This window comes from Oncorhynchus masou, unplaced genomic scaffold, assembly GCF_036934945.1.
Source record: "Oncorhynchus masou masou isolate Uvic2021 unplaced genomic scaffold, UVic_Omas_1.1 unplaced_scaffold_1505, whole genome shotgun sequence".
NCBI classification, from domain to species: Eukaryota; Metazoa; Chordata; class Actinopteri; order Salmoniformes; family Salmonidae; genus Oncorhynchus; species Oncorhynchus masou.
Genome location: NW_027005065.1, coordinates 114,664 through 132,480, shown reverse-complemented (window position 1 = coordinate 132,480; position 17,817 = coordinate 114,664). Strand labels below are relative to the sequence as shown.

Below are 17,817 nucleotides of genomic sequence, written 5' to 3'. Positions count from 1 at the left end.
TATTGCTGTCAGTCATTACTGGTCATTCTCTATTTTATATTATGTAATACTATATTGTTCAGTGTCATGATATTGCTTGTTTCATTATCAAATAATTAATAATTACATATTTTAGACACATTGAATACAGTATAAGCATCATGTTGTAAATAAGCTCAAAGGTAGAAAATAAATAGACAACAAATACATGGATTGTTTGACTAACATGCATTGATTCATAACTAAATCCATTCTGCTCGTTTCTTGTATTTCTACCTATTGGAGACATGATGGAACCATTGAACCACATAGCTTGGCTATAGGCAGGTCAGGGATACTACATTACTGTCAGGAGACACTGTCATAGATCAACACCAAGCACTGTTCATCACCTCTCACTCCCCCTCTCCCCCTCTCTCTCTCCCTCCCCTCTCTCTCTCACCCCCCCTCTCTCCCCCCTCTCTCTCTCCCCCTCCCCCACTCTCTCCCCCCCCCCTCTCTCCCCCTCCCCCTCACTCTCTCCCCCTCTCTCTCTCCCCCTCTCTCCCCTCTCTCTCTCCCCCCCCCCCTCTCTCCCCCTCTCTCCCTCTCTCTCCCCCCTCTCTCCCCCCCTCTCTCCCCTCTCTCCCCCCTCTCTCTCCCCCTCCCCCCCTCTCTCCCTCTCTCTCCCCTCCCCCTCTCTCCTCTCTCTCTCCCCCCCTCTCTCCCCCTCCCCCTCTCTCTCCCTCTCTCTCACCCTCTCTCTCCCTCTCTCCCCCTCCCCCCGCCTCTCCCCCTCCCCCTCTCTCTCCCTCTCTCTCTCCCCTCCCCCTCTCTCTCCTCTCTCTCTCCCCCCCCCCTCTCCCCCTCCCCCCCTCTCTCTCCTCTCTCTCTACCCTCCCCCCTCTCCCCCTCCCCCCCTCTCTCTCTCTCTCTCTCTCCCCCCCCCCCCCTCTCTCCCCCTCCCCCCCTCTCTCTCCCTCTCTCTCTCCCCCCCTCTCTCTCCCTCTCTCTCTCCCCCCCCCCCCCCCCTCTCTCCCCCTCCCCCCCTCTCTCTCCCTCTCTCTCTCCCCCTCCCCCCTCTCTCTCCCTCTCTCTCTCCCCCTCCCCCCTCTCTCTCTCCCCCTCCCCCAGTTTATTGCTGCTGGAGAAGTTTACCGCTGTGCAGACTGCTCTCGGCTCCCCTCTCAAGACTCCAGTGGTGGACCTCTCCTCCCCTCATGACTCCAGTGGTGGACCTCTCCTCCTCTCATGACTCCAGTGGTGGACCTCTCCTCCCCTCATGACTCCAGTGGTGGACCTCTCCTCCTCTCATGACTCCAGTGGTGGACCTCTCCTCCCCTCAAGACTCCAGTGGTGGACCTCTCCTCCCCTCAAGACTCCAGTGGTGGACCTGTCCTTCCTCTAAGGACTCCAGTAGTGGACCTCTCCTCCCCTCATGACTCCAGTGGTGGACCTGTCCTTCCTCTAAGGACTCCAGTAGTGGACCTCTCCTCCCCTCATGACTCCAGTGATGGACCTCTCCTCCCCTCATGACTCCAGTGGTGGACCTCTCCTCCCCTCATGACTCCAGTGATGGACCTCTCCTCCCCTCATGACTCCAGTGGTGGACCTCTCCTCCCCTCGGGACTCCAGTGATGGACCTCTCCTCCCCTCAGGACTCCAGTGGTGGACCTCTCCTCCCCTCATGACTCCAGTGATGGACCTCTCCTCCCCTCATGACTCCAGTGGTGGACCTCTCTTCCCCTCATGACTCCAGTGGTGGAACTCTCTTCCCCTCATGACTCCAGTGGTGGACCTCTCATCCCCTCAGGACTCCAGTGGTGGACCTCTCCTCCCCTCAGGACTCCAGTGATGGACCTCTCCTCCCCTCAGGACTCCAGTGGTGGACCTCTCCTCCCCTCATGACTCCAGTGGTGGACCTCTCCTCCCCTCAGGACTCCAGTGGTGGAACTCTCCTCCCCTCAGGACACCAGTAGTGGACCTCTCCTCCCCTCATGATTCCAGTGGTGGACCTCTCCTCCCCTCAGGACTCCAGTGGTGGACCTCTCCTCTCTTCTGGACTCCAGTGGTGGACCTCTCCTCCCCTCAGGACTCCAGTGGTGGACCTCTCCTCCCCTCATGATTCCAGTGGTGGACCTCTCCTCCCCTCATGACTCCAGTGGTGGACCTCTCCTCCCCTCATGACTCCAGTGGTGGACCTCTCCTCCCCTCGTGTCTCCAGTGGTGGACCTCTCCTCCCCTCATGACTCCAGTGGTGGACCTCCCCTCCCCTCATGACTCCAGTGGAAGACCTCTCCTCTCTTCTGGACTCCAGTGTCTCCTCAGGACTCCAGTGGTGGACCTCTCCTCCCCTCAGTACTCCAGTGGTGGACCTCTCCTCCCCTCAGGACTACAGTGGTGGACCTCTCCTCCCACCATTACTCCAGTGGTGGACTTCTCCTCCCCTCATGACTCCAGTGGACCTCTCCTCCCCTCATGACTCCAGTGGTGGACCTCTCCTACCCTTGTGACTCCAGTGGACCTCTCCTCCCCTCAGGACTCCAGTGGTGGACCTCTCCTCCCACCATTACTCCAGTGGTGGACCTCTCCTCCCCTCATGACTCCAGTGGACCTCTCCTCCCCTCATGACTCCAGTGGTGGACCTCTCCTACCCTTGTGACTCCAGTGGACCTCTCTTCCCCTCAGGACCCCAGTGGTGGACATCTCCTCCCATGAGGATTCCAGTAGTGGACCTCTCCTCCCATGATGATTCCAGTAGTGGACATCACCTCCCATGATGATTCCAGTAGTGGACATCTTCTCCCATGATGATTCCAGTAGTGGACATCTCCTCCCATGAGGATTCCAGTAGTGGACATCTCCTCCCATGATGATTCCAGTAGTGGACATCTCCTCCCATGATGATTCCAGTAGTGGACATCTCCTTCCATGATGATTCCAGTAGTGGACATCTCCTCCCATGATGATTCCAGTAGGGGACATCTCCTCCCATGATGATTCCAGTAGTGGACATCTCCTCCCATGAGGATTCCAGTAGTGGACATCTCCTCCCCTCAGGACTCCAGTAGTGGACATCTCCTCCCATGATGAATCCAGTAGTGGACATCTCCTCCCATGAGGATTCCAGTAGTGGACATCTCCTCCCATGAGGATTCCAGTAGTGGACATCTCCTCCCATGATGATTCCAGTAGTGGATATCTCCTCCCCTCAGGACTCCTGGAACCTTCAGTACCAGCTGATGAGGAGTGATGGGAATGGGTCACATTTTGTCTCTTGTAAAACATGTAGGTCCACTCCTCAAATAAAGAAATGCAACTACAGTATTCTGACTTTAGACCATTTTCTATTCAGATACAGTAACATCACCTTATGTGACATGCTGTTGCTGCATGTTAATGGCCTGACTAGGCTACTTTAAAATGTGTCAACCACAGAACTCACACATAGGCTACGCCTGCTTCTACTAACACTTACAGTAAACTACTTCTTGTTTCCACGCAGTGACAGTAGGTTGACTAACTATTCAAGACCTCTCCCCTTCACTTCACTCTGTAAGTACATTTGATGATATCTTGAAATATAGTTTTAGTTTTGACGTTTTTAGCCAAACATCACATGACTTCCTGTATCTTTGTACTTGTTGGTTTATTTTGAACTGTGTTTTGGTTGTTACATCAGGGCCTGTATTCATAAAGTGTCTCAGACGGTCCATATAATTATGATCTAAAAGGCTAAACTGATCCCAGATCAGCTCTCCTACTCTGATACACTTTGTGAATACAAACCCTGGACTGGGGTTTCATGTGTTTAGTTTAGTTCAGTTTATTCAGTGGCATGTTTAAAGCATGATTAGTAAATCAAATTCAAATCAAATCAAATTTATTTATATAGCCCTTCGTACATCAGCTGATATCTCAAAGTGCTGTACAGAAACCCAGCCTAAAACCCCAAACAGCAAGCAATGCAGGTGTAGAAGCACGGTGGCTAGGAAAAACTCCCTAGAAAAGCCAAAACCTAGGAAGAAACCTAGAGAGGAACCAGGCTATGTGGGGTGGCCAGTCCTCTTCTGGCTGTGCCGGGTAGAGATTATAACAGAACATGGCCAAGATGTTCAAATGTTCATAAATGACCAGCATGGTCGAATAATAATAAGGCAGAACAGTTGAAACTGGAGCAGCAGCACGGCCAGGTGGACTGGGGACAGCAAGGAGTCATCATGTCAAGTAGTCCTGGGGCATGGTCCTAGGGCCGCGGTTCAGTTGAAACTGGAGCAGCAGCACGGCCAGGTGGACTGGGGACAGCAAGGAGTCATCATGTCAGGTAGTCCTGGGGCATGGTCCTAGGGCTCAGGTCCTCCGAGAGAGAGAAGGAGAGAATTAGAGAACGCACACTTAGATTCACACAGGACACCGAATTGGACAGGAGAGAAGTACTCCAGATATAACAAACTGACCCCAGCCCCCGACACATAAACTACTGCAGCATAAATACTGAAGGCTGAGACAGGAGGGGTCAGGAGACACTGTGGCCCCACCCGAGGACACCCCCGGACAGGGCCAAACAGGAAGGATATAACCCCACCCACTATGCCAAAGCACAGCCCCCACACCACTGGAGGGATATCTTCAACCACCAACTTACCATCCTGAGACAAAGCTGAGTATAGCCCGCAAAGATCTCCGCCACGGCACAACCCAAGGGGGGCGCCAACCCAGACAGGATGACCACATCAGTGAATCAACCCACTCAGGTGACGCACCCCCTCAGGGACGGCATGAGAGAGCCCCAGCAAGCCAGTGACTCAGCCCCTGTAATAGGGTTAGAGGCAGAGAATCCCAGTGGAAAGAGGGGAACCGGCCAGGCAGAGACAGCAAGGGTGGTTCGTTGCTCCAGAGCCTTTCCGTTCACCTTCCCACTCCTGGGCCAGACTACACTCAATCATATGACCCACTGAAGAGATGAGTCTTCAGTAAAGACTTAAAGGTTGAGACCGAGTTTGCGTCTCTGACATGGGTAGGCAGACCGTTCCATAAAAATGGAGCTCTATAGGAGAAAGCCCTGCCTCCAGCTGTTTGCTTAGAAATTCTAGGGACAATTAGGAGGCCTGCGTCTTGTGACCGTAGCGTACGTGTAGGTATGTACGGCAGGACCAAATCAGAGAGATAGGTAGGAGCAAGCCCATGCAATGCTTTGTAGGTTAGCAGTAAAACCTTGAAATCAGCCCTTGCTTTGACAGGAAGCCAGTGTAGGGAGGCTAGCACTGGAGTAATATGATCAAATTTTTTGGTTCTAGTCAGGATTCTAGCAGCCGTATTTAGCACTAACTGAAGTTTATTTAGTGCTTTATCCGGGTAGCCGGAAAGTAGAGCATTGCAGTAGTCTAACCTAGAAGTGACAAAAGCATGGATTAATTTTTCTGCATCATTTTTGGACAGAAAGTTTCTGATTTTTGCAATGTTACGTAGATGGAAAAAAGCTGTCCTTGAAATGGTCTTGATATGTTCTTCAAAAGAGAGATCAGGGTCCAGAGTAACGCCGAGGTCCTTCACAGTTTTATTTGAGATGACTGTACAACCATTAAGATTAATTGTCAGATTCAACAGAAGATCTCTTTGTTTCTTGGGACCTAGAACAAGCATCTCTGTTTTATCCGAGTTTAAAAGTAGAAAGTTTGCTGCCATCCACTTCCTTATGTCTGAAACACATGCTTCTAGCGAGGGCAATTTTGGGGCTTCACCATGTTTCATTGAAATGTACAGCTGTGTATCATCCGCATAGCAGTGAAAGTTAACATTATGTTTTCGAATAACATCCCCAAGAGGTAAAATATATAGTGAAAACAACAGCGGTCCTAAAACGGAACCTTGAGGAACACCGAAATTTACAGTTGATTTGTCAGAGGACAAACCATCCACAGAGACAAACTGATATCTTTCCGACAGATAAGATCTAAACCAGGCCAGAACTTGACCGTGTAGACCAATTTGGGTTTCCAATCTCTCCAAAAGAATGTGGTGATCGATGGTATCAAAAGCAGCACTAAGGTCTAGGAGCACGAGGACAGATGCAGAGCCTCGGTCCGATGCCATTAAAATGTCATTTACCACCTTCACAAGTGCCGTCTCAGTGCTATGATGGGGTCTAAAACCAGACTGAAGCATTTCATATACATTGTTTGTCTTCAGGAAGGCAGTGAGTTGCTGAGCAACAGCCTTTTCTAAGATTTTTGAGAGGAATGGAAGATTCGATATAGGCCGATAGTTTTTTATATTTTCTGGGTCAAGGTTTGGCTTTTTCAAGAGAGGCTTTATTACTGCCACTTTTAGTGAGTTTGGTACACATCCGGTGGATAGAGAGCCGTTTATTATGTTCAACATAGGAGGGCCAAGCACAGGAAGCAGCTCTTTCAGTAGTTTAGTTGGAATAGGGTCCAGTAAGCAGCTTGAAGGTTTAGAGGCCATGATTATTTTCATCATTGTGTCAAGAGATATAGTACTAAAACACTTGAGCGTCTCTCTTTATCCTAGGTCCACGCAGAGTTGTGCAGACTCAGGACAACTGAGCTTTGAAGGAATACGCAGATTTAAGGAGGAGTCTGTAATTTGCTTTCTAATAATCATAATTTTTTCCTCAAAGAAGTTCATGAATTTATCACTGCTAAAGTGAAAGTCATCCTCTCTTGGGGAATGCTGCTTTTTAGTTAGCTTTGCGACCGTATCAAAAAGGAATTTTGGATTGTTCTTATTGTCCTCAATTAAGTTAGAAAAATAGGATGATCGAGCAGCAGTAAGGGCTCTTCGGTACTGCACGGTACTGTCTTTCCAAGCTAGACGGAAGACTTCCAGTTTGGTGTGGCGCCATTTCCGTTCCAATTTTCTGGAAGCTTGCTTCAGAGCTCGGGTATTTTCTGTGTACCAGGGAGCTAGTTTCTTATGAGAAATGTTTTTAGTTTTTAGGGGTGCAACTGCATCTAGGGTATTGCGCAAGGTTAAATTGAGTTCCTCAGTTAGGTGGTTAACTGATTTTTGTCCTCTGGTGTCATTGGGTAGACAGAGGGAATCTGGAAGGACATCAAGGAATCTTTGTGTTGTCTGTGAATTTATAGCACGACTTTTGATGTTCCTTGGTTGGGGTCTGAGCAGATTATTTGTTGCAATTGCAAACGTAATAAAATGGTGGTCCGATAGTCCTGGATTATGAGGAAAAACATTAAGATCCACAACATTTATTCCATGGGACAAAACTAGGTCCAGCGTATGACTGTGACAGTGAGTGGGTCCAGAGACATGTTGGACAAAACCCACTGAGTCGATGATGGCTCCGAAAGCCTTTTGGAGTGGGTCTGTGGACTTAGTAGAGTTTGCCAGTAATACCCAGATGCATTTATGCCGAAAGGGGGACGGATCTCAATTCTATAGGGTCGTTTTCACTGTCATAGTATAACAGGGTGAGGAAAACGTGTGTGATGTGATGTTTCTGTCCATGTGTGTGTGTGTGTGTAAATGTATTTTTACATATTAATCTGATTGTTAGATATACAGTCTCCAAAATTATTGCCACCCTTGACAAATACTGAGCGACGCTGTGTGCTACAAACGACGGGATGTACATTGTTCATGTGGTTTCAGAAGATGTGTGCCTGCTGTTTTAAGAGCACTGAGAGCAAAACAATTAATGTGGAGACATTTTGAAAATGGCCTCAAGTAAGAGTGACAGTAAGATTAAGAGTGATTGAGTGGATGCTTCGTAAGAGCTTTAGGAGTAGTATTAACAAGAGACACAGTGATGGTGGTTGTGTTTAGGAGTAGTATTAACATGAGACAGTGATGGTGGGTTGTGTTTAAGAGTAGTATTAACATGAGACACAGTGATGGTGGGTTGTGTTTAGGAGTAGTATTAACATGAGACACAGTGATGGTGGGTTGTGTTTAGGAGTAGTATTAACATGAGACACAGTGATGGTGGGTTGTGTTTAGGAGTAGTATTAACATGATACACAGTGATGGTGGGTTGTGTTTAGGAGTAGTATTAACATGAGACACAGTGATGGTGGGTTGTGGTTTTGTTGGTTTAGATGCACACACTCAGTGTCACTTCCCTGTTCTCCTTTCCTGTCTGTCCTCTCACAGGCCTCCTGAATCATATCAGAAATCTATATATGCACATTACACTATTCAGAATATGTTCCTCTGTAGCTCAGTTGGTAGAACATGGCACCTGCAACGTTATGGGTTTCGTTCCTGGCACCACCCATAGGTAAAATATATGCACAAAGATTGTACATTGCTTTTGATAACTAAATGGCAATATTTATGGACAGCAGACTACAATAGACCACACAGTCAGTACAGCGGGCTACGGTGATGTTCAATCATGCCTCTCCTAGATACAGCTTCTACCAGCACTGTACAACAGAGGAGGCTGGTATACAGGAGGATGGGATCATTATAATGGCTGGAATGACAGGAACATCATTCAATTTATTCCCATTACTTCCCAAATGAATGAGGACATCATGAGGACTGGAGGCTGCAGTAATGTTGAGATGCCAGTAGGTGGAGCTCTAGTCTAGAACACTGAACCTTCAGTACCACTTTGATGCAGCTGATAAGGAGTGATGGTCATGGGTGTTTAAATTGAATGGGTTCTAATTGAATAACATCATGGAACTTTGACCTGTATATGCAGAACTCAGAAGGGCAAGGTAGGTCATTAAAATGTTAACGTTATAAATAGTATAGTCAACACAGTGTTTACATGGTTCTGTATGTAGTATAAAAGACCACAGTGAAAATTGACACATTTTTTAAATAAAATAAATATATGCCCAGACTTGTCTTTTACACAATTTCTGTTCTATTACAGTAACAGCACTTTTCTGGCGTGTTGGTCTGGTTGTCGTGGATGTTAATGTCTTTACTAAACAGGAAGGACAGTTCTGCATCCACTACTTGTGTTCTGACTGCTTTTATAATGTTTCAACACTTCAGGTTTTCACTCACTACCACACAGTTGACTCACTGTACAAGACCTCTCCTCTTCACTTCACTCTGTAACTACTCTTGACAATATCTTGAAATATAGTTTCTGGTTATTTGTTTTTAGTCATTAGTCATATTCTTGAGGTTAATGTATCATTTTACTTCTTGTTATGTTTTGAGCTCTGTTTTGGTTGTTACATCAGGGTCAGTATTCATAAAGTGTCTCAGTGTAGGAGTGTTGATCTACATAGGGATGAGATGATTAACCAGGGTAAAAGAGACATGCAGACAAACAATTGAATCACTGCTCAGTGTACTGGCCTGTGTGTGTGTGATTGACACAGTGGGTTTATCTGAGGGCCCTTTAAGACCAGACTGATAGGGAGTAGGGTTGACATCTACACTGTGTAGGATGTGTGTTTTAACTTTTCTACATCCATAACAACCAGCTCTCTAGACTTTGATTCAGACTCCATGGGCCTTATGGGCCTTCAATACAGATGGTGTGTGTGTGTGTGTGTGTGTGTGTGTGTGTGTGTGTGTGTGTGTGTGTGTGTGTGTGTGTGTGTGTGTGTGTGTGTGTGTGTGTGTGTGTGTGTGTGTGTGTGTGTGTGTGTGTGTGTGTGTGTGTGTGTGTGTGTGTGTGTGTGTGCGCCGACCGACCGCCAATGTTGTTTATAATGATGATGATGACTACATTAGGAAGTAATTTTTGCATCAATTCATCTTAAATAGACAGATGTAGACAGACATGCAACACGTCACACACATTACATACATAGTGGAATAGACTTACAGACAGACAGTATTCACATAGACAACCATATAGCACAATACAACACAACACAATATGAGCCTGGTTCATTTTCAGTAATGAGGCCCTGTACCCCATTTACAGTTTCTACTTCAATGTATCAGGTGGAGTTATTCACCAGCTATAGAGTGAGTTGTTGTTTATGTTTCTAAGACTGCAGGGTGGGAGATGCAACAATGGCCTTGAGAACAGCAGGAAGTGTGTTGGTGGTCTTTCTCTGGTCTGTAGCAGGTATGGTCTCATTCTTATCTTTAAGTTGCTCTGTTTATCGATCTACATACATTTCTAAAAGCATAAACATTTTTTGCTCTTCTGTCGACACAATGCGTATCTGTTGTTCCCATTCACACCCAACTCAGTAACTATGGCAACAAAGTGTGGACAAACCATCTTGTTAGTGAAAGCCATTTTGGAATAATTTTTATTTAATAAATGTTGTGTTGTGTTGTGACTGTGTGTTTCAGTGGTACTGGGTCAGAATGGCTGGAGTGTTACATACACCAGTCAGAGTATCTGTACCTTGAAGGGGTCAACAGTGGAGATGTCCTGCTCTTACACATATCCCAGAGGTAAAGTCACAACAACACTCTGGTTCACTAAATGGGGGACTGGTGTAGAACCTGAAGATCTAGGTCAGGACCCAGAGTATGCAGGTCGTCTGGAGTATCATGGAGATAAGAAGAAAGACTGTACCCTGAGAATCACAGACCTGAGAGAGAGACTCAGCTACGTATTGGTTCAGATTTATAACAGATCAGACCGGAGGGAAATATTCTGGAAGTCCTGGAGTCACTCTGTCTGTAACAGGTACAGTAACATGCTTTATACTGCTAGTCTGTTGAATTAATATCTACTGTCCATTTAGGTCTAGAAATTGGATTTGCATATATGAAACAGATTTGAGAATGAAATGAGTTTGAGAATGTCTTGCATCATGTGATTAAACTAAAGAACAGGTGATTCAGGGTTTTAATGCTGTGATCTACTCCAGCTCTGCAGGTGAAGGTGACTTATTCAAGCTGGCAAAATCAGGTGACAATTACCTGTATCACCACCTGTACTCTGAGTAACCCCAACCCCACCTACATCTGGTATAAGAACGGACAACGTCTAGATGAGAGCACCTCCCCCCAGTACAAATACTCAGTCTACACTAACAGTAAAGACAGCTACTCCTGTGCTGTAAAAGGCCACGAGGCTCTCCACTCTCCTGCAGTGTGTGAGTGTTTCTTTAACTAACAATACTGTACAACCTGTGTGTGTGTTGGTTTCACTTTGTCATTTGAGAACTGTTAGCATTTCTAGATAGAACTGAGAATACAATCTAGTTGACCTCTTGTTATGTCACTGTGTTTCAGGTGTTCAGGGTCAGAGATGCAACAGAGTGACTTACACCAAGAGGAGAATCTGTGTCTTGAAGGGGTCAACAGTGGACATATCCTGTACTGTTGGTTATTATTCCACCACATCATCATTCTGGTTTAGAAGTGATAAGTCGACCCCTGAAGACCTAACCAGAGACCCAGGGTATGCAGGTCGTGTGGAGTACACTGGAACATACAGAGGTCCCTTCACCCTGAGAATCTCAGATCTGAGAGAGGACGACTCAGCTGAGTATCGCTTCACTTTTAAAACAGAAGACTTTGAATGGGGTCATAGTTTCCCAGGAACAACTCTGTCTGTCACAGGTAATACTACACTGTATGATACAACTGTAAACCATAATGAATTACAGGATAAATATATTAACCATCCTGTTGACACAGAGGTGTATGTGGTTTTATACATATTGTTTCAGGTCTGCAGGTGAAGGTGACTCCTGCTGCAGAGGGACAGAAGACACTGACCTGTATCACCACCTGTACTCTGACTGACAACCCCACCTACATCTGGTACAAGAACGGACAACGTGTAGATGAGCCCACTTCCCAACAACACTCCAGTAATATGCTGGTGGTCTGGGATTCTACTGTGGACATTTACTCCTGTGCTGTTGAAGGTCACGCGGCTCTCCACTCTCCTGTAGTCTGTGAGTCTGAATGAAACTAGGATTCTACTTAGGAAGAATCAGTCATTTAAGGTCAATGAGAAGGGAAATACTTCCATATTCATCATTACATAGAAATTACAGACAATGTCATAGATGTATGTATGTCACAGGTAACACTGCATAGCACATTATACAGTGTTGAAGAGTCAGGAAATGAATCATTAATTCTAAACGATGTCATCTGTTGTTGCTCTGCTTTAATTCAGGTGTTCAGGTGAAGGTGACTCCTGAACAGTTTTCAGAGTATAAGACACTGACCTGTATCACCACCTGTGTTCTGACTGGTAACCCCACCTACATCTGGTACAAGAACGGACAGATAGTAACTGACAACACTTCTCCCTATTCAGTCCTCCCTGATGCTGCAGACAGCTACTCCTGTGCTGTAAAAGGCCATGAGGGTCTCCTCTCTCCTGCAGTGTGTGAGTGTTTCTTCATTAACAATACTGTTTAACCTCTGTGTGTTTTGGTTTCACTATGAGAACTTGAGAACTTTTAGCATTTCTAGATAGAACTGAGAATACAATCTAGTTGACCTCTTTAATGTCACTGTGTTTCAGGTGTTCAGGGTCAGAGCTGCATCAGAGTGACTTACACCAAGAGGAGAATCTGTGTCTTGAAGGGGTCAACAGTGGACATATCCTGTACTTATGTTGGTTATTATTCCACCACATCATCATTCTGGTTTAGAAGTGATAAGTCGACCCCTGAAGACCTAACCAGAGACCCAGGGTATGCAGGTCGTGTGGAGTACACTGGAACATACAGAGGTCCCTTCACCCTGAGAATCACAGATCTGAGAGAGGAGGACTCAGCTGAGTATCGCTTCACTTTTAAAACTCACAGCTTTGAATGGGGTCATAGTTTCCCAGGAACAACTCTGTCTGTCACAGGTAATACTACACTGTATGATACAACTGTAAATCATAATGAATTACAGGATAAATAAATTGACCATCCTGTTAACACAGAGGTGTATGTGGTTTTATACATATTGTTTCAGGTCTGCAGGTGAAGGTGACTCCTGCTGCAGAGGGACAGAAGACACTGACCTGTATCACCACCTGTACTCTGACTGACAACCCCACCTACATCTGGTACAAGAACGGACAACGTGTAGATGAGCCCACTTCCCAACAATACTCTAGTAATACCCTAGTAGTGTTGGGTCATTCTGTGGACAGTTACTCCTGTGCTGTAGAACACCATGAGGACCTCCACTCTCCTGCAGTGTGTAAGTATGAATTAAACTACTATTCTACTTAGAAAGCATCTAAAACTTTAAATCAATGAGAAGAGTATTACTGCTTTATCTATACATATTCATCATTACATAGAAATGACAGACAATGTCATAGATGTATGCATGTCTATAGTTAGAATGTTCAGTACCTCAGACACTTGAAGAATAGTTTAGTAGACTAAAGTCCTAAAGTTTCTCTAAATGTATTATTGTTCATGTTTTGTGTAAGTGATAGTTTTAGATAGTTCTCTGACTTTAGATATATATATTTTTTAGACATGACGTCATTTGAGGTAGTATACAACAGTCCTAAACCCCAACTTCTGCTTTACTAGATGCTCCAAGGAACACCTCAGTGTCAGTCAGTCCCTCTGGTGAAATAGTGGAGGGCAGTTCAGTGACTCTGACCTGCAGCAGTGATGCCAACCCACCTGTGGACAAATACACCTGGTACAAGAAGAACGTAACCTCACCAAAGGCATCAGGACAGAGTTACAGCATCACTAACATCATCTCCGAGGACAGAGGAGAATATTACTGTGAGGCTGAGAATAAATATGGACGACTCAACTCTTCTTCTGTGTTTGTGGACGTTCAGTGTAAGTTCACCTCATCTTCCTCTATTCATTGATAATCACACAGGTCAACAACAATAAATAATCATTAGTAATATTACACACTTATCATACCATATGACATAGAATTAGTAATTTTACACACTTATCATACCATATGACATAGAATTAGTAATATTACACACTTATCATACCATATGACATAGAATTAGTAATATTACACACTTATCATACCATATGACATAGAATTAGTAATATTACACACTTATCATTACATATGACATAGAATTAGTAATATTACACACTTATCATTACATATGACATAGAATTAGTAACTTATTACATATGACATAGAATTAGTAATATTACACACTTATCATTACATATGACATAGAATTAGTAATATTACACACTTATCATTACATATGACATAGAATTAGTAATATTACACACTTATCATACCATATGACATAGAATTAGTAATATTACACACTTATCATTACATATGACATAGAATTAGTAATATTACACACTTATCATTACATATGACATAGAATTAGTAATATTACACACTTATCATACCATATGACATAGAATTAGTTGGCCTGTACTTAAATAATTGTTTTATTTTCTTCTTCCCTGGTTTCTTCTATGTCATATCTCCACCTTGCATTTAAAATCTCAAGATACTACAGCATTGTTTCTCTGGGTTCCTGTGATGGGGATGGGGGCTGCCCTGACTGTTGGAGCTCTTCTTGTCACCATCTACTGCTATATGAAGAGGTGAGCCAGCCATTTACATGAACTCTATTAGTAACATATCAACTTCTAGAGGTCAGTAGAGAGCAGAACTCACTCTGTCCCTCATTACAGGAGACACACAGGAGGAAGTGATGACACAGCAGACAGACAGGTAATATTGTCAACAACCAAAGCTATTTCAATCCTAATGCCACAGACATAGACAGTAAGTGGATGGATGGATTTGTGCTCTATACAGTATTGAGAGTATTTGTTTCTCTCTCTGTCTCTCCCTCTCTCTCTCTCTCTCCCCTCTTCCCCCCCACCCCCCAGAGTGTCCATCCTGACCCCAACAGTGACATGTACACATCTCTGAACATGAAGACCAGGTCACCAGAGTATGACACCCTGGCAGTAAGTCTCTTATAATGCAGTCTGTGTGTCCGTTTACATACAAGTGTTAGAGGGAGTGGTTTGTAAAGTACTCATTCAATGTGTCTCCTTTCAGAATGTGAGGGACTTCGCAGTGACACAGCCCTCAGATACATGCTGAGCCCTCCGATTATGAGATCTTAAGAGAACCACCACAGAACCTGGACAAAAGAGAACCACCACAGAACCTGGACTGAAGAGAACCACCAAAGATTCTGTACTGAATAGAATCTCCACAGAACCTGGGCAGAAGAGAACCACCAAATATTCTGGACTGAAGAGAACCACCACAGAACCTGGACTGAAGAGAACCACCACAGAACCTGGACTGAAGAGAACCACCACAGAACCTGGACTGAAGAGAACCACCAAAGATTCTGGACTGAAGAGAACCACCACAGAACCTGGGCAGAAGAGAACAACCAAGGATTCTGGACTGAAGAGAACCTCCACAGAACCTGGACTGAAGAGAACCACCACAGAACCTGGACTGAAGAGCAACAGCATCAAACCAAAGCTCGGCCTCACAATGTTATTCTCTTACTATCATGTTGCTTTTTAATCTAGAAGGTTTGAGACAATGAGCTTTAACTTTTGAGTTAAGTGCTGGAATTTAGATTGTTCTCCTTATGATAAATACAGTTTGTGCACTACCATTCAAAAGTTTGGGGTCGCTTAAAATGTCCTTGTTTTTGAAAGAAAAGCAAAAAAAAAGTCCATTAAAATAGCATCTAATTGATCAGAAATGCAGTGTAGACATTGTTAATGTTGTAAATTACTATTGTAGCTGGAAATGGCAGTTGTTTTATGGAATATCTACAAAGGCAGACAGAGGCCCATTATCAGCAACCATCACTCCTGTGTTCCAATGGCACGTTGTGTTATCCAAGTTTATCATTTTAAAAGGTAAATTAATCATTAGAAAACCATGTTGTAATTATGTTAACACAGCTGAAAACTGTTGTGCTCGCTGATTAAAGAAGCAATGAAACTGGCCTTTTTTACACTAGTTGAGTATCTGGAGCATCAGCATTTGTGGGTTCATTTACAGGTTCAACATGTCAACTTATCTGTTTACTATCTGTAGATTGTATTGCTTATCTTTTTTATGGGATTTTGCCAATTCCAGATTTTTATAACATATAAAGTTATGTCTTGTCTTAGTGACACAAAAAGGAATAATATTGACAAGAGCTTTTAAATGTTTGTATCTCTGGAGTTGTTCCTGATGTGTTAAAATATGTTTTACTTTGTATTGCTGTCAGTCATTACTGGTCATTCTCTATTTTATATTATGTAATACTATATTGTTCAGTGTCATGATATTGCTTGTTTCATTATCAAATAATTAATAATGACATATTTTAGACACATTGAATACAGTATAAGCATCATGTTGTAAATAAGCTCAAAGGTAGACAATAAAAAGACAACAAATAAATTGATTGTTTGACTAACATGCATTGATTCATAACTAAATCCATTCTGCTCATTTCTTGTATTTCAACCTATTGGACACATGATGGAACCATTGAACCACATAGCTTGGCTATAGGCAGGTCAGGGATACTACATTACTGTCAGGAGATACACTGTCAAAGATCAACACCAAGCACTGTTCACCACCCCCTCTCTCCCTCTCTCCCCCTCTCTCCCTCTCTCCCCTCCCCACCTCTCCCCTCTCCCCTCTCTCCCCCTCTCTCCCCCCTCTCTCTCCCTCTCCCCCTCTCTCCCTCTCTCTCCCTCTCTCCCCCTCTCTCCCTCTCTCCCTATCTCCCCCCCCTCTCTCCCCCTCTCTCTCCCCCCCCCCTCTCTCCCCCTCTCTCCCCCCCTCTCTACTCCAGTAGTGGACCTCTCCTCCCCTCAGGACTCCAGTAGTGGACCTCTCCTCCCCTCAGGACTCCAGTGGTGGACCTCTCCTCCCCTCATGACTCCAGTAGTGGACCTCTCCTCCCCTCATGACTCCAGTAGTGGACCTCTCCTCCCCTCCCCTCATGACTCCAGTGGTGGACCTGTCCTTCCTCTAAGGACTCCAGTAGTGGACCTCTCCTCCCCTCAGGACTCCAGTGGTGGACCTCTCCTCCCCTCAGGACTCCAGTAGTGGACCTCTCCTCCCCTCAGGACTCCAGTAGTGGACCTCTCCTCCCCTCATGACTCCAGTAGTGGACCTCTCCTCCCCTCATGACTCCAGTAGTGGACCTCTCCTCCCCTCATGACTCCAGTAGTGGACCTCTCCTCCCCCCCTCATGACTCCAGTAGTGGACCTCTCCTCCCCTCCCCTCATGACTCCAGTGGTGGACCTCTCCTCCCCTCATGACTCCAGTAGTGGACCTCTCCTCCCCTCAGGACTCCAGTAGTGGACCTCTCCTCCCCTCAGGACTCCAGTAGTGGACCTCTCCTCCCCCAGACTCCAGTGGTGGACCTCTCCTCCCCTCATGACTCCAGTAGTGGACCTCTCCTCCCCTCATGACTCCAGTAGTGGACCTCTCCTCCCCTCCCCTCATGACTCCAGTGGTGGACCTCTCCTCCCCTCATGACTCCAGTAGTGGACCTCTCCTCCCCTCCCCTCATGACTCCAGTGGTGGACCTCTCCTCCCCTCATGACTCCAGTAGTGGACCTCTCCTCCCCTCAGGACTCCAGTGGTGGACCTCTCCTCCCCTCATGACTCCAGTAGTGGACCTCTCCTCCTCTCAGGACTCCAGTGGTGGACCTCTCCTCCCCTCATGACTCCAGGAGTGGACCTCTCCTCCCCTCGGGACTCCAGTGGTGGACCTCTCCTCCCATCGGGACTCCAGTGGTGGACATCTCCTCCCCTCAGGACTCTAGTGGTGGACCTCTCCTCCCCTCAGGACTCTAGTGGTGGACCTCTCCTCCCCTCATGACCCTAGTGGTGGACCTCTCCTCCCCTCATGACTCCAGTGGTGGACCTCTCCTCCCCTCATGACTCTAGTGGTGGACCTCTCCTCCCCTCATGACTCCAGTGGTGGACCTCTCCTCCCCTCAGGACTCTAGTGGTGG

General features: G+C 45.7%; 1 protein-coding gene across 1 annotated transcript; it reads left to right on the top strand.

The window, feature by feature from the left end:
- Positions 1-8,462: 8,462 nt before the first annotated feature.
- On the top strand, positions 8,463-16,244 carry LOC135531064 (uncharacterized). The gene is made up of 13 exons (XM_064959197.1): positions 8,463-8,513; positions 10,222-10,230; positions 10,474-10,564; positions 10,749-10,976; positions 11,116-11,445; positions 11,556-11,786; positions 12,014-12,229; positions 12,368-13,041; positions 13,386-13,649; positions 14,312-14,408; positions 14,499-14,538; positions 14,700-14,780; positions 14,875-16,244. The coding sequence occupies exons 1-8, from the start codon at positions 8,463-8,465 to the stop codon at positions 12,754-12,756; spliced, it is 1,545 nt and encodes a 514-aa protein (XP_064815269.1). The 3' UTR covers positions 12,757-13,041; positions 13,386-13,649; positions 14,312-14,408; positions 14,499-14,538; positions 14,700-14,780; positions 14,875-16,244.
- The last annotated feature ends 1,573 nt before the right edge of the window (positions 16,245-17,817 follow it).

Excerpts from the sequence above, each read along its gene's own strand:
- LOC135531064 (XM_064959197.1), top strand. The coding sequence starts at position 8,463 with ATGAATGAGGACATCATGAGGACTGGAGGCTGCAGTAATGTTGAGATG. Across the intron at positions 10,565-10,748 it reads AGTCACTCTGTCTGTAACAG|CTCTGCAGGTGAAGGTGACT; the intron begins GTACAGTAACAT and ends GATCTACTCCAG. Across the intron at positions 11,446-11,555 it reads AACAACTCTGTCTGTCACAG|GTCTGCAGGTGAAGGTGACT; the intron begins GTAATACTACAC and ends ATATTGTTTCAG.